Consider the following 13,289-nt stretch of genomic DNA (forward strand, 5'->3'; position numbering starts at 1 on the left):
CCACCCTCTATCTCCACTGTCCATGTCCACCATCCATCACCACCCTCTATCTCCACTGTCCATGTCCACTGTCCATCACTACCCTCTATCTCCACTGTCCATCACCACCCTCTATCTCCACTGTCCATGTCCACCGTCCATCACCACCCTCTATCTCCACTGTCCATCACCACCCTCTATCTCCACTGTCCATGTCCACCTTCCATCTCCACCCTCCATCTCCATCCTCCATCTCCACCGTCCATCACCACCATTCATCTCCACCATCCATCACCACCCTCCATCACCACCTTCCATCTCCACCCTTCATCCACTCTCCATCTCCATCCTCCATCCACTCTCCATCTCCATCCTCCATCTCCACCGTCCATCACCACCATTCATCTCCACCCTCCATCATCACCCTCCGTCTCCACCCTCCATCTCCATCCTCCATCACCACCCACCATTTCCACGCTCCATCTCCACCATCCATCACCACCATTCATCTCCGCTGTCCATCACCACCATCCATTTCGACCGTCTATCTCCACTGTCCATTACCACCATTTATCTCCACCCTCCATCACCACTCACCATCTCCACCCTCCATCCACCCTCCATCTCCATCCTCCATCACCACCATCCATCACCACCCTCCATCACTATCTTCCATCTCCACCCTTCATCCACCCTCCATCTCTATCCTCCATCTCCACCGTCCATCACCACCATTCATCTCCACCATTCATCTCCACCATCTATCACCACTCTCCATCACCACCCTCCATCTCCATCCTCCATCACCACCCACCATTTCCATGCTCCATCTCCACCATCCATCACTACCATTCATCTCCGCTGTCCATCACCACCCTCCATTTCCACCCTGCATCTCCACCCTCCATTTCCACCCTGCATCTCCACCCTCCATTTCCACTGTCCATCTCCACTGTCCATTACCACCATTTATCTCCACCCTCTATCACCACTCACCATCTCCACCCTCCATCCACCCTCCATCTCCATCCTCCATCACCACCCACCATTTCCACCCTCCATCTCCACCATCCATCACAACCATTCATCACCACTGTCCATCACCACCCTCCATCTCCACCCTTCATCACCACCATTTATCTCCACCATCCATCACCACCCTCCATCATCACCCACCATCTCCACCCTCCATCACCACCCTCTATCACCACCATCTATCTCCACCCTCCATCTACCCTCCATCTCCATCCTCCATCACCGCCAACTATTTTTACTCTCCATCTCCACCATTCCATCACCACCCTCCATCTCCACCCTCCATCACCAACCTCCTTCACCACCCACCATCTCCACCCTCCATCTCCACTGTCCATCACTACCCTCCACCCTCCATCACCACCCTCCATCTCCACCCTTCATCACCGCCATCCATCACCACCCTCCAACTCCACCCTTCAACTCCACTATCCATGTCCACCATCCATCACCACCCTCTATCTCCACTGTCCATCACCACCCTCTATCTCCAGCATCCATGTCCACTGTCCATCACCACCTTCTATCTCCACTGTCCATCACTACCCTCTATCTCCACTGTCCATCACCACCCTCTATCTCCAGCATCCATGTCCACTGTCCATCACCACCTTCTATCTCCACTGTCCATCACTACCCTCTATCTCCACTGTCCATCACCACCCTCTATCTCCACTGTCCATCACCACCCTCTATCTCCACTGTCCATGTCCACTGTCCATCACTACCCTCCATCTCCACTGTCCATGTCCACCGTCCATCACTACCCTCTATCTCCACTGCCCATGTCCACCGTCCATCACTACCCTCTATCTCCACTGCCCATGTCCACCGTCCATCACTACCCTCTATCTCCACTGCCCATGTCCACCGTCCATCACTACCCTCTGTCTCCACTGCCCATGTCCACCGTCCATCACTACCCTCCGTCTCCACTGTCCATGTCCACCATCCATCACTACCCTCTATCTCCACCATCCATCACCACCCTCTGTCTCCACTGTCCATGTCCACCGTCCATCACCACCCTCTATCTCCACTATCCATGTCCACCGTCTATCACTGCCCTCTATCTCCACTGTCCATGTCCACTGTCCATCACTACCCTCTATCTCCACTGTCCATGTCCACCGTCCATCACCACCCTCTATCTCCAGCGTCCATCACCACCCTCTGTCTCCACTGTCCATGTCCACTGTTCATCACCCTGTCTCCACTGTCCATGTCCACCGTCCATCACCACCCTCTATCTCCACTGTCCATGTCCATTGTCCATCACCACCCTCTGTCTCCACTGTCCATGTCCACTGTCCATCACCACCCTCTGTCTCCACTGTCCATCAGTACCCTCTATCTCTACTGTCCATCACCACCCTCTATCTCCACTGTCCATCACCACCCTCTATCTCCACTGTCCATCACCACCCTCTATCTCCACTGTCCATCACCACCCTCTATCTCCACTGTCTGTGTCCACCGTCCATCACCACCCTCTATCTCCACCGTCCGTGTCCACTGTCCATCACCACCCTCTGTCTCCACCGTCCATGTCCACTGTCCATGTCCACCGTCTATCACCACCCTCTATCTCCACTGTCCATGTCCACCATCCATCGCCACCCTCTATCTCCACTGTCCATCACCACCCTCTTTCTCCACTGTCCATCACCACCCTCTATCTCCACTGTCCATGTCCACCGTCCATCACCACCCTCTATCTCCACCGTCCGTGTCCACTGTCCATCACTACCCTCTGTCTCCACCGTCCATGTCCACTGTCCATGTCCACCGTCTATCACCACCCTCTATCTCCACTGTCCATGTCCACCATCCATCGCCACCCTCTATCTCCACTGTCCATCACCACCCTCTTTCTCCACTGTCCATGTCCACCGTCCATCACCACCCTCTATCTCCACTGTCCATGTCCATCATCCATCACCACCCTCTATCTCCACTGTCCATCACCACCCTTTATCTCCACTGTCCATGTCCACTGTCCATCACCACCCTCTATCTGCACTGTCCATCACCACCCTCTATCTCCACTGTCCATGTCCACTGTCCATCACCACCCTCTATCTCCACTGTCCATCACCGCCCCCTATCTCCACCATCCATCACCACCCTCTATCTCCACTGTCCATGTCCACCAGCCATCACCACCCTCTATCTCCACTGTCCACGTCCGCTGTCCACATCCAATATCCATTTATACCATCCATCACCACCATCCATGTCCATTGCCCATCTCCAATGTCCATCATCACCACCATCCATCTCCAGAACTTTTACCTCTTCCCAAATTTCAAGTCTGTATTCATTAAACAGTCACTCCTCATGCTCCTCCTGTCAGCTACTATCTCTATGAAAGTGACTACTGTAGGGACCTCACATAAGTGGGATTGTATGGTACGTGTTCTTCTGTGACTGGCTTATTTAACTCAGCATAATATCCTCAGGGTCCATCCAAGTTGCAGCCAGTACTGGAATTTCTTTCCTTTTTAAGACTGAATACTATTCCATTTTGTGTGTGTGTATCTCAGTGCAGCAGGACTCTGATACCCCCCCTCCTCACCAAGACTGGTTTGCCAGGACTGCATCTGCCCAGTCCCAGCGGGTGGGAGGTGGGATCTCACTGTGGTTTTGCTTTGCATTTCCTGGAGGATGCTGGACATTTCCCATGTACTTGCTGGCCAGTGTGTGTCTTCTATGGAGACGTGTCTATTCATTCTCCTGGCACCTTTAGTTTCCTAAGGGCTTTGGAATCATCATGGAGCTACTTTTACTGGGGATCATTCGATATATGGATCAATTTGGGGGCATTGGGGACTCACTCCTTCTTGGTTTTCCTTTCCGGGTCTCCTCTGTGGGTTCCTGGCTTAGTTTGAGTTGTCCTCTCTACCCCTCCAATTCCCTACCCCCACTCTGTGGCTCCAAGCATTGCCCACACTTGCCCCCCGGCTCGGTCCTGGGCTCCCAAATGCCACGGGACAACTGGCCCAAGTGTGCTCAGGTCTCTCCACCTCTCAACTGCCGACCTCCACAGCTGCAGCTGCTCTCCTGGCCTAGCTTCCCAGCCAAGTGACAGCCACGCGCACTGACCAGTGCAGGCAGAGCACTGGGCACCAGCCTTGCCTCCCCCCCACGTCGATAAAGTCAAGGGTCCTGGCAAAAGAAAGAAAAGCACAAATAGAGAAAACGACTTTTGTGAAGGGTCATTTACCAAGGTGTGAACAAGGAGCAGGCCAAGCCAAGAAGGTAGAGAAGCCCTGGGTAGGGCAGGAAAGGATGGGCAGGGCTGGGGCCTCTGAGGGACACGTCTGGCTCCAGCTGGGAGGAAGCCTGGGAAATTCCTAAGTTCACCTGGAAGCAGGTGTGGTGGGGCCGGAGGGGCAGACCCAGAACATCCAGTCCCTCCCTGCCACCTACCCACCCACACAATTGGGCAGCCAGTTCGTGCCCACTCTTCCTCCCAAATTTCCTTCTCTCTCCTTCCTCTGCTTCCACCCCCCACCCAGCCCAGGGCCTGTGGTCGGATGCCTGGTTGCTCCCTCCAGGCATGTTTTGCCATCCACTGACTTTGACACCCGGAGCTCTCTCTTTCAAACCCTCATCGGAGCAGATCTCAGCCAGCATCAACTCACATTATCCTTGGGAAGAAATACAGGCACCCGGATCACCTGGCTGCAGGTCCCTCCCCTGGCCTCCCTCCTCCCCAGCCTTGCAATCCAAGCTCCTGCCGGAGGGTCTTTCCTGGGAGCCAGCCCGGGGTGCTCACTGCCCTGCTCTCTCCCTAGGCAAGTGAGTTTCCACCAGGTGCTTGGGGTGGGGCTCCCGCCATACTCAAGGGCGCCTCTTGACTCCCTCTGAACTCGCAATCCCGCCCCAGTGTCTGGCACAAGGGCTCTGCTGGGGCTGAGATCCGTGAAGGCAGATGCGGAGAGGCGCCACTGGATTGCGAGCAGGCCCAGGTGCGGGGCCAGGTGGGCGTTGTCGCAGCCGGGAATGCCCAGCCGCTCCAGCTGCCCACAGGACAAAGCCCAGGGTTCCCCGGCCGGGCGCACGCCTTCCACATTCTCCCTCACCTCCACGCCTTCGCTCACTGCGTTCCCCAACACCTGGAATGCAGCAATGCCCTTCGGGCACGCTGCCCCGCCCCCACGTTGATCCCTTCCCCTAGCTTGGCTCCAGGGACACCGGATACGCCTATTGTAGCACCCGGCAAGGAGCGAGCAGTCCGCGAGAACTTACCCTAGGAACCCCGAGCGCCTCCGTAGTTCCCAACCCCACCCCCACCCCTCGGCCAGGTCAGGTCCACTGTGGGCGTCCAGGTAAGACGGCGTCGATGCCCACCACCCTCGCCCCCAGCTCAGCCCAGAGCGCCCGGGGTCAGAGGTGGAGCTGTCGGACATACGCCCAGTCTGGCCAGGCTCGGAAGGGAACATCTGGGCGCGGCCTCTGGAACTCACCCTGACTCCTTCACCGTCCGCTCCTCTTTTTGGCTTCCGGGGCCAAAGGTTGGGGACTCGGGGCGCGGCTGGAGCCTACAGCTCCCGGAGCGTAGTTAAGCGTTAACCCGCTGGCCCTGGGCCTGGGCGCGGGGCTGCTGTGCGCACCCGGTTCCGCCCGTCAAGCTGGGGCCGGACCGGGAGGCGAAGCGGGTGGCGGTGCCGAGACGGGAGGGCATGGGGTCTGCGCCGGGTGCGAGATGAGCCGGGGAGGCCAGCAGGGCCTGGGCAGGGGGGGAAGGTGGGCCTGGGGCAGGGGCGGGATGGCGGCCCGCCAAGCCTCTGCCGACCGGACCACGCGCGGGGCTGCCGGGGCGCGCTCACCTGGCGGCCACGGACTCGCCCTAACCTGGTTTCCGGCGGGGCGGCGCGGGGTGCGGCGCGGCCAGGCGGGGGCGGGGCGGGCGGGGGCGTGCCCGGGGCGGGGCGTTCCGGGGGCGGGGCTGGGCCTCCCGCAGACGTCAGGGACCCGCGCGCGAGGCCGCCGGCGGCCGCTCTGCCGTGGGCTCGGCCCGGGCTGCCACGAGCGTGCGGGCCTCGCCGGGCATGTCCTAGGCGGCGGCCCCGCCCAGCGCTCGGCCGGGCGGGCGGGCGCGAGGGCCGGGACCGAGCCGGGCCGAGCTAGGGAACAAGCCGGGGACTAAGGCGAGCCGGAGACCGAGCCCGAACAGCAGGTAGGACGCGCCGGCCCAGCGCTGGCCGCGGCCCGGGCCTCCCATCGCCCGCACCTGCACGGCTGTGGGGCCTCACGGGGCGCGGGGTCCCGGCCGAGGCCGGACAAAGGCGCGGGGGTTGGGGGCCGCCCGGCGCACCTGGTCAGGCGGGTCCCCGCCGCCGCGGAGGCGGCCCTGGTCTGCGCCAGGCCGGGAGGAGCCGCCCCGTTTCTACGCGGCCTGCGGAGGGGGCGGCAAGCCTGGGCACCCGCGTCCCCGCCCCGGCACCGGCTCGGCCATGGCCGCCCCCGGAGAGCGCTGATTCAGAAGGCGCCGCTCCCTCCCCCGCCGGGCCCGGCCGCCTCCCTCCTGGCCTGGTCTCTCCTCCCGCGGTCCCTCCCTCCGTCTTCCTCCTCCTCCCCTCTCTCCTCATTTCCCTTCGCCGCCGTCTCCCCGCTGTCCCTGCCTCTCCCGGCCTGTGCGCTCCTTCCACCGCCGGCCTGCCCCGCCCGGCTCGCTGCCCTTCCCTGCCCTGGGCCTAGCCACCTTTCCCCGCCTCACCTCTGACTGTGGCCCTTCTGGCCGGGGCGGCTGAGGGGACAAGTTTGGGGCGTTTATTATTCTTCCTCCTAGCAACGATGGCCAGCCCAGCCCCGAGGCAGCCGAAGGCCGTTTTGGAGCGTCGCGGGCTCCCAGGGCTTTTCAGGGTGGGCGGCCGGGGCAGTGGGTGGCCTGGCTCTGGCACAGCGGCACCACCAGGCTCTGGGGCTCGGCTTCATTTCGCCTTAAACAGGGACCGTGGACTCCTCAGGGCGGGTCGCGGCAGGTGATGGCAGAGTGTGAGGCCTAGGAGGGCTGGCTGGGGGCCGGAGGTGCAATGGTGGGGTAGGCCCTGCCCGATAGAGCACCCTGTGGTCTCCCCCAGCAGCCCTAGGGAGGGTGGGGCTGTAGAGGCCTCCTGGAGGCTTTGCTCTCTGGGGCTGCAGGGTCATCGAAGTGCCAGCCCCTTGGCCTCCAGTGCCTGCCTGTCTGGCTGGAGCCTGGGTGCGTGGCTTAGGAAGGGCAGGGCCCCCAGAGTGAGAGGGTCCTGGCTGCCTGGAGCTGCCTTCTCCTGGTGAGGATTTTTCTACATCTTCCCACCTCCCTGCCCAAGGTGAGGGTTTACCATGGGGCACGTGGTCACTTGGGCATTCATGCTAGCTGGAGCTGGGTGTTGGTTTTCCCTGCTGCTCACCGAAGGGAGCTGAGATCTGGTGAAGAGCCTCAAAGCTGAAGACCTTGGGCGTGAGCACTGGGCAAAGTAGGGACAAGGAGCCACTCACTCCTCTGCCTGGCACCCTCATGTGGTGTGGCCCTGCCCTCAGGATGCACTCAGCCTGGCAGCCTCCCCTTCTCCTCTCCTCCACTGGGCCTCAGCTGCTGTCATCCCTGTCCTGGGTTATTGTCCTCACTTCTTGACTGGCCTCCTGAGTCACAGCCCCATGTCCACTCAGGAGCTCTGGGGCCGGCCTCACAGGTATGTGGCTTGGAGACCCCCGCAGAGCCCTTGCTTGGACCCCGCATGTGGCATCTTGCTCAGCTCTCCTTCTCAGTTTTTGAATAAGGGTACCGCGTTTTCTTTTTGTGCTGGGCCCTGCAGTGATGGAGCCAGTGCTGGGCCCTTTAGGGACTTCATCCCCTTCCAGGACTAGCCACAGGACTCCCAGGGGTGTGTGAGGCCCTCCATCCCTCTGCCCTGTCCCTCTGCCCTGGTGGCACCGGCTGTTCCCTCTGCCTGGAATGCAGTCCCACAAGCGTTCATGGGCTCACTTCCACCCCTGTCCTGCTGAGCCTGGAGGCTGCCTCCCAGTGAGCCCCCATCCCCGCCCTGCCTCTGTGTTCCCTGTATCCCTCTTTGCACCTTCTTATAAGCCGTTTCTGTTCTCTGTGCCTGCCCCCTGCTGAAGGGAGCCCCAGGATTCTGAGACTCTGTGTCTTGGTCACAGCTGGCTTAGCCCAGGCCACCCAGCCCATAGCAGCACTAAGGATGTGCTGGGCAGTGGGGTGGAGTGCCCAGGACATGTGTGCTGGCATGCTCCGGGCTTGCAGGGTGCACGCTGGCTGGGTATAGGGCTGCCCAGGGTTGGGTCTTGGGGTGACATCAGCCCTGGCCATTACTCAGGCTGTCCCTGTTACCCCCCAGGCTGCCACGGGGCTCCCTGCCTGTCTGCACCAGCCCCTGACCACACCAGCCCCTCATACCACCCCCTCTTTGTTGATGTCACTGGGACTATGGACACCAAAGCCTCACTTCCCTCTTGGGCACTGAAGGGGCTGCCTGATGCTGTCCTTGCACCGTGCCCACCAAAGGACATTTGGCCTCCTCTCGGTGGTGGACATATTGATGACTCAGGGCCCCTGTCTCCAGCTCTGTCCCTGCTGCCCCTCACCCCAGGCCCTGCCTGGGGCTCAGTCTCAGAGTGTCCTGCTGCGGGGAGTGGGTCCTCTTGTTCAGTGTATGTCCTGGGGTGGGTCTGGTGCTGTGGACCTGGCATCATGGGGACCCTGATGGGCTATGCTGGGTCCTACCTATGAGCTGCTCCTGATGGGTCACGTGGATGTGGGGTCACTTACAGGCAGTGCAGCCAGTGTCCCCGTGAACTTCAACCCCTGACACCTGGAAGATAGAGGAGATTAGGTGTGCTGGGGCCTGGAGGATAAGGGAGAACCAGGAAGCCTTTTCCAAGGATGGACGTGATGGGAAAGGCGGGTCACGAGGGCAAAGGCCTGGCAATGGGACTCGGGGCCATACTCAGGGAGGGCGGGTGGCCTGATGAGGCTGGAGCCCAGCTTCTCCGGAAGCTGCCAGCTTCCCTTAGAGGGACAGGATCTGGGCTGGGCCTTGGATGTGTCCAGGGGGCTAAGGACCAGGCCAGGGAGCCCCACTCTAACAATCCCGTCTTCCCCAGGGCCAGACGGGCCCAGCCAGCACCAAGATGAGTGCCACGTCCTGGTTCCTGGTGAGCAGCAGCGGCGCCCGCCACCGGCTCCCTCGGGAGCTCATCTTCGTGGGGCGTGAGGAGTGTGAGCTCATGCTACAGGTTTGCAGGGGGCGCTTGGGGCCAGGAGGGTAGGGGGTAGACAGTCTGTCCCTGTGGAGGCCAGGAAGGTGCCCACCCCACTTGCTGCAGGCCACCCTGGCGAGGAGGCCGCCATGCAGCCCAGGCTGGGCCTCTTAACTTGGGTCCCGGATGCACCGAGGGCTCTGGGGCTCCCGTGGGTGCGTGCAGGGGTGTGTGTGTGCTCACAGGCTCGGGTCCCTGCCCCGTACGTATCCCTATCTCTGACAGGAGGGGGCTTAGGCTTTTGTCAGGTTCTCAAAGTTGTTGGGGTCCCTAGAAGCGTGAGTTGGCGTCCTTTTGCAGAGAGAGAGCTGAGGCCGGGCTTTGGAAGGTCCTGGAAAGCCGGTCTGTCTATATTCTTGTTGTCTGGGGGCCCCGCCTATGCTGTGAGTGCTGCCTGAGCGGGGGTCCCAGTATCTTGGTCCCAGCTGCACCCTGGTGAAGGCTAGTGCCTTTTGGCGGCCTCCAGGCATGAGGGGTTCTTCTCAGGGCATGAGAGCCTGCCGAGCACCGGCACTGACAATCGGAAGTTTCTCTGGCCCTGGTTTGAGGTCTGAGTTTGGCTTTGTGGGGCTTGCGATCTGGCTGTTTGAGAACAAAGAGCAGGGGTGGTGAGCTAACCCCATAGGCCCATCCTGGCCTGATGTCCTTCCTCTACCCCGCGTGCCTGTGAACGAGTTGGGCTCCCTGTCCTGGCCCATCCCCCAGCGTGGCACGTGGGCCCCTGACCCAGGTGGATGGCACTGTCCAGTCTAGCCGAGGGGCCTGCAGGTGCAGGGAGCTGCCCTGCCCACTCGGACGTTGCCTCCTGGATGCAACGTGCTACTGCCGCACATGCCCGGGCCATGCCAGGCTCTGATGAGGTGGGCAGGCCTCAGGCTGTGGTGAGAGGTCCTGGCCATGTGCACATTCCCTGGGGCAGACAGTGTTTGTCTGCCTCTACCCTGGGCAGCCCCACCCAATATTGCTGCATGTGTCCTGCTGTGGTGGGAAGGTTTGTGTCCCCTGCAATTCGGAGGTTGAAGCTTCATTTCCAGCGTGGTAGCTTCAAGAGATGGGGCCTTTGGGAGGTGAGCAGGGCGTGAGGCTTTGCCCTTGGGAATGGGAACAGGGACCTTAAAAAGAGGCCGGAGGAAGCTGGCTCACCCCTTCTGCCCAGTGGGGACACAGCATTCAAGATACCATCCTTGAAGCAGAGACAGGGCCCTCTCCAGACACCAAATTGGCCGGCGCCTAGATCTCGGGCTTCCAGCCTCCAGAACCGTGAGCAATACATTTGTGCCATTTCCACGTTACTCAGGAGTTTTGTTACAGCAGCTGGGATGGACTAAGTCCAGACACCCCAGCTTCTCCCCAGGCGTCCTCTGATCCTCTTGTCTGGACCCTGCAGGTCTCTCACCTTGTGGTTGGTTGTTCCGGCTCTGAAGTTCTTTAATCTGGAACATTCTCTCCCTTTTTTATCTTTTCTTTATGTCTTTGGTAGTGGGAGAGAGTCGGTGGCTGGGGGCAGGAGTCGGCAAATGTTTTCTACAAAGGGCCTGGTAAAGATTTTAGGTTTTATGGACCGCAAAGTATCCACTGCAGCCCAGGCCTGTGGCCGTGGTGAGGGGCAGCCAGGGAGCGAGCGTGGGCGACCGAGGCGGGCGCGGCAGCACCTGCACTTCATTTATGGATGTTGAAGTATCAATTTCCCATAATTTTCATGTGTCATGAAATAGCCTTTTGATGATTTGCAATCATTTAAAAGTGTAAAGATCATTCTTAGCTCTCAAGCCATCTAAAGACAGGCGGCAGGCCATAGGCCACGCCCCACATACCCCACTGCCTCATGGGGCCACAGCTGTATTTGGCGGGTTGCTCCCATGGTCTGCGTGCAGGGGTGGCATCAGTGATGGCCGCGCTCCTCTACCTAGGGTGGCTAGGAGGGCTTCTTGGAGGCGGCGGCACTTTGGAGCCTCTGGAAGAAGCCAGAGTCAGCCTGCGGGCAGGGGACTGGTGTGGGTGCTCTTCCTGCCCCACCCCTGCACCAGGCCTGCTCTGCCTGCTTCTCCCTGGGGTAGGGGAAAAGTGCTGGGGGCAGGGTGCTCAGGGTGAGTTTGGGGTCCGATTCCAAGTTTCTGCACCTGTCCATGGGGCCCTGAGCAGGTCGGGAGTGTTGGGGGCTTCCCAGCTCTCCTCAGTGACCACCCCTGGCCTGGGTGGGCCTGCATTTCTACCCCTCGCTGTCGTGGGTGGTGTTGTCATTGTAAGATGTATCTCCATGGGGAAACTGAGGCTCAGGGAGGCCTTGCAGGTGTGGCGAGTGTGGGAAGGCTGTCTGCCTCCCGGTGCCCCTGCAGCGGCCTCCTACGTGCCCACCGCTGCCCCCTGCCGGCCTCTGTCACCCCTCACTCCCTGTGCAGCTGCCCTAGAGGCTTCTCACCCCCACCCTACAGCCCCATGTCCAGCCCCTTGGCCCCTCTGTTGCCCCCACCTGAGGATGTTTGCACCTGCCGCCCCTCCCTGCAGCAACTTCCTTGGCACCTGCGCCAGGACCCCCGCCCTCTCAGCTCATGCTCAGGGGCCCTTTCCGAATGCTGCTTCTTCCCCGAGGCCCTATCCACCTCTGCTCAGACGATCCACATGCTGCCTGGAGCCTGCTCTGTCCTCGGCTTCCAGCCTCCTACTGGATATGGCTGCCGCACTGGGGCCTCTCAGAGGCATCCCAAGCTCGGTGGCTGAACCAAACCTGTCACCCTCCGTCCCTTCCACCCGGGGTCCCCGCCAGGGTCCCCTTCCCTCTGCTCAGTGCCACCCCCACCCCCACCCCACGCACAGACAGGAATGCAGGCCTCCACTGGACCCAGCCTCTCCCCACACCTGCCCTGGCTCTCCGGACCTGGCTCACACCCACCTTCCTGCCCTGGAACCTCCACACCCTGTCCCAGCGACCCCTCCACAGTCCTTGCTTTCAGCGCCACATCTTTCCATTGGGCAGGGTGCCAAGCAGAGACCCTGCCCTCCCTTGGCATCCACTGCAGAGAGGGGCCAGCAAGGTGTCCAGGGTCCAGTCCTGTGTAAAGAAGGTGGTACTGGGGACTGGGTGGTCAGCAGACACCTGCCTATGTTGTGCTGAGGCCCAAAGAGCCGCAGCAGCAGGAGTTGGGGCCGGTGAGGAGGGGGAGGCTGTGGGAGGACAGAGCTGAGCGGGGGCTATGGGGATGGGACGTGGTGGGGAGACAAGCAGAGTGGGCGGCCCGAGGCCTGGGCTTTCACTAGGCAAGAGGGGCGGTAGCTTGGACCACAGCGGGTAGACGGGTAGGGGAGTTGTGTTCCAGGCAGAGCTGCCACCCATGTGCTGTCTCACGGACCACGCTCTTCAGGGCCCTGCCTTTGCTCCCCACAGTGTCCTTGTGCCCAGTGCAAGCCTGGCACAGAGCTGGTGCCCAGCGAACAGGCGTTAAATGACGCAGGAACGTGGACCCAGGCAGGACTTCCTGCTGTGGCTCTCACTGCTGTGGTGGCCCAGGCTGTGGTACAGGGTGTGCGTGTGTGTGCCGTGTGTGTGCCGTGGGTGTGCGTGTGTGTGCGTGTGTGTGCCGTGTGTCGTGTGTGTGCCGTGGGTGTGCCGTGGGTGTGCGTGTGTGCGTGTGTGTGCCGTGTGTGTGCCGTGTGTGTGAGCCGTGTGTAAGCCATGTGTGTGCGTGTGTGCCGTGTGTGTCGTGTGTGTGCCGTGGGTGTGCATGTGTAAGTGTACATGTGCATACATGTGCATGTCTGTAGGTGCACACATCTGTGTGTGTTGTGTGCATGTGTGTGCTGCATGTCTGTGGGGAGGTGTCCTCCGTGAGAGCATGTGACAGCTGGGATTTGCACTCTCGCGTGCTGACCCAGAGACGACAGCCTGAGCAGGCCCTGGCCCTCTGTGCCCAGTGCATCGAGCCGGTCTGCTGTGGGTGCCTGTGGCCGCCAATGGGGAACTCGGGTGAGCTGGCAGGAGGGTGTGCCCAGAGCCCTGGCTGCTGCTACTG

The 13,289-nt window shown here is 60.8% G+C and overlaps 1 protein-coding gene across 5 annotated transcripts in view; it reads left to right on the forward strand.

Moving 5' to 3' along the window:
• The first annotated feature begins 5,250 nt into the window (after positions 1-5,250).
• CEP170B (centrosomal protein 170B) overlaps positions 5,251-13,289 on the forward strand; it is a 31,062-nt gene continuing 23,023 nt past the window's right edge. Inside the window, exons 1-2 of one of the 5 annotated variants that reach the window (XM_055361719.2) lie at positions 5,251-5,348; positions 9,127-9,258. In XM_055361719.2, coding sequence (XP_055217694.2) covers positions 9,154-9,258 — 105 coding nt within the window. In that variant the 5' untranslated portion in view covers positions 5,251-5,348; positions 9,127-9,153. Of the gene's footprint in view, positions 5,349-5,980; positions 6,200-6,430; positions 7,332-7,359; positions 7,695-9,126; positions 9,259-13,289 lie in introns of those variants that run through there. The other 4 variants (XM_019010019.4, XM_019010018.4, XM_063698229.1 and 1 more) reach the window with 4 other exon arrangements.

This window comes from Gorilla gorilla, chromosome 15 (genome assembly GCF_029281585.2).
Source record: "Gorilla gorilla gorilla isolate KB3781 chromosome 15, NHGRI_mGorGor1-v2.1_pri, whole genome shotgun sequence".
In the NCBI taxonomy this organism is placed as follows: domain Eukaryota; kingdom Metazoa; phylum Chordata; class Mammalia; order Primates; family Hominidae; genus Gorilla; species Gorilla gorilla.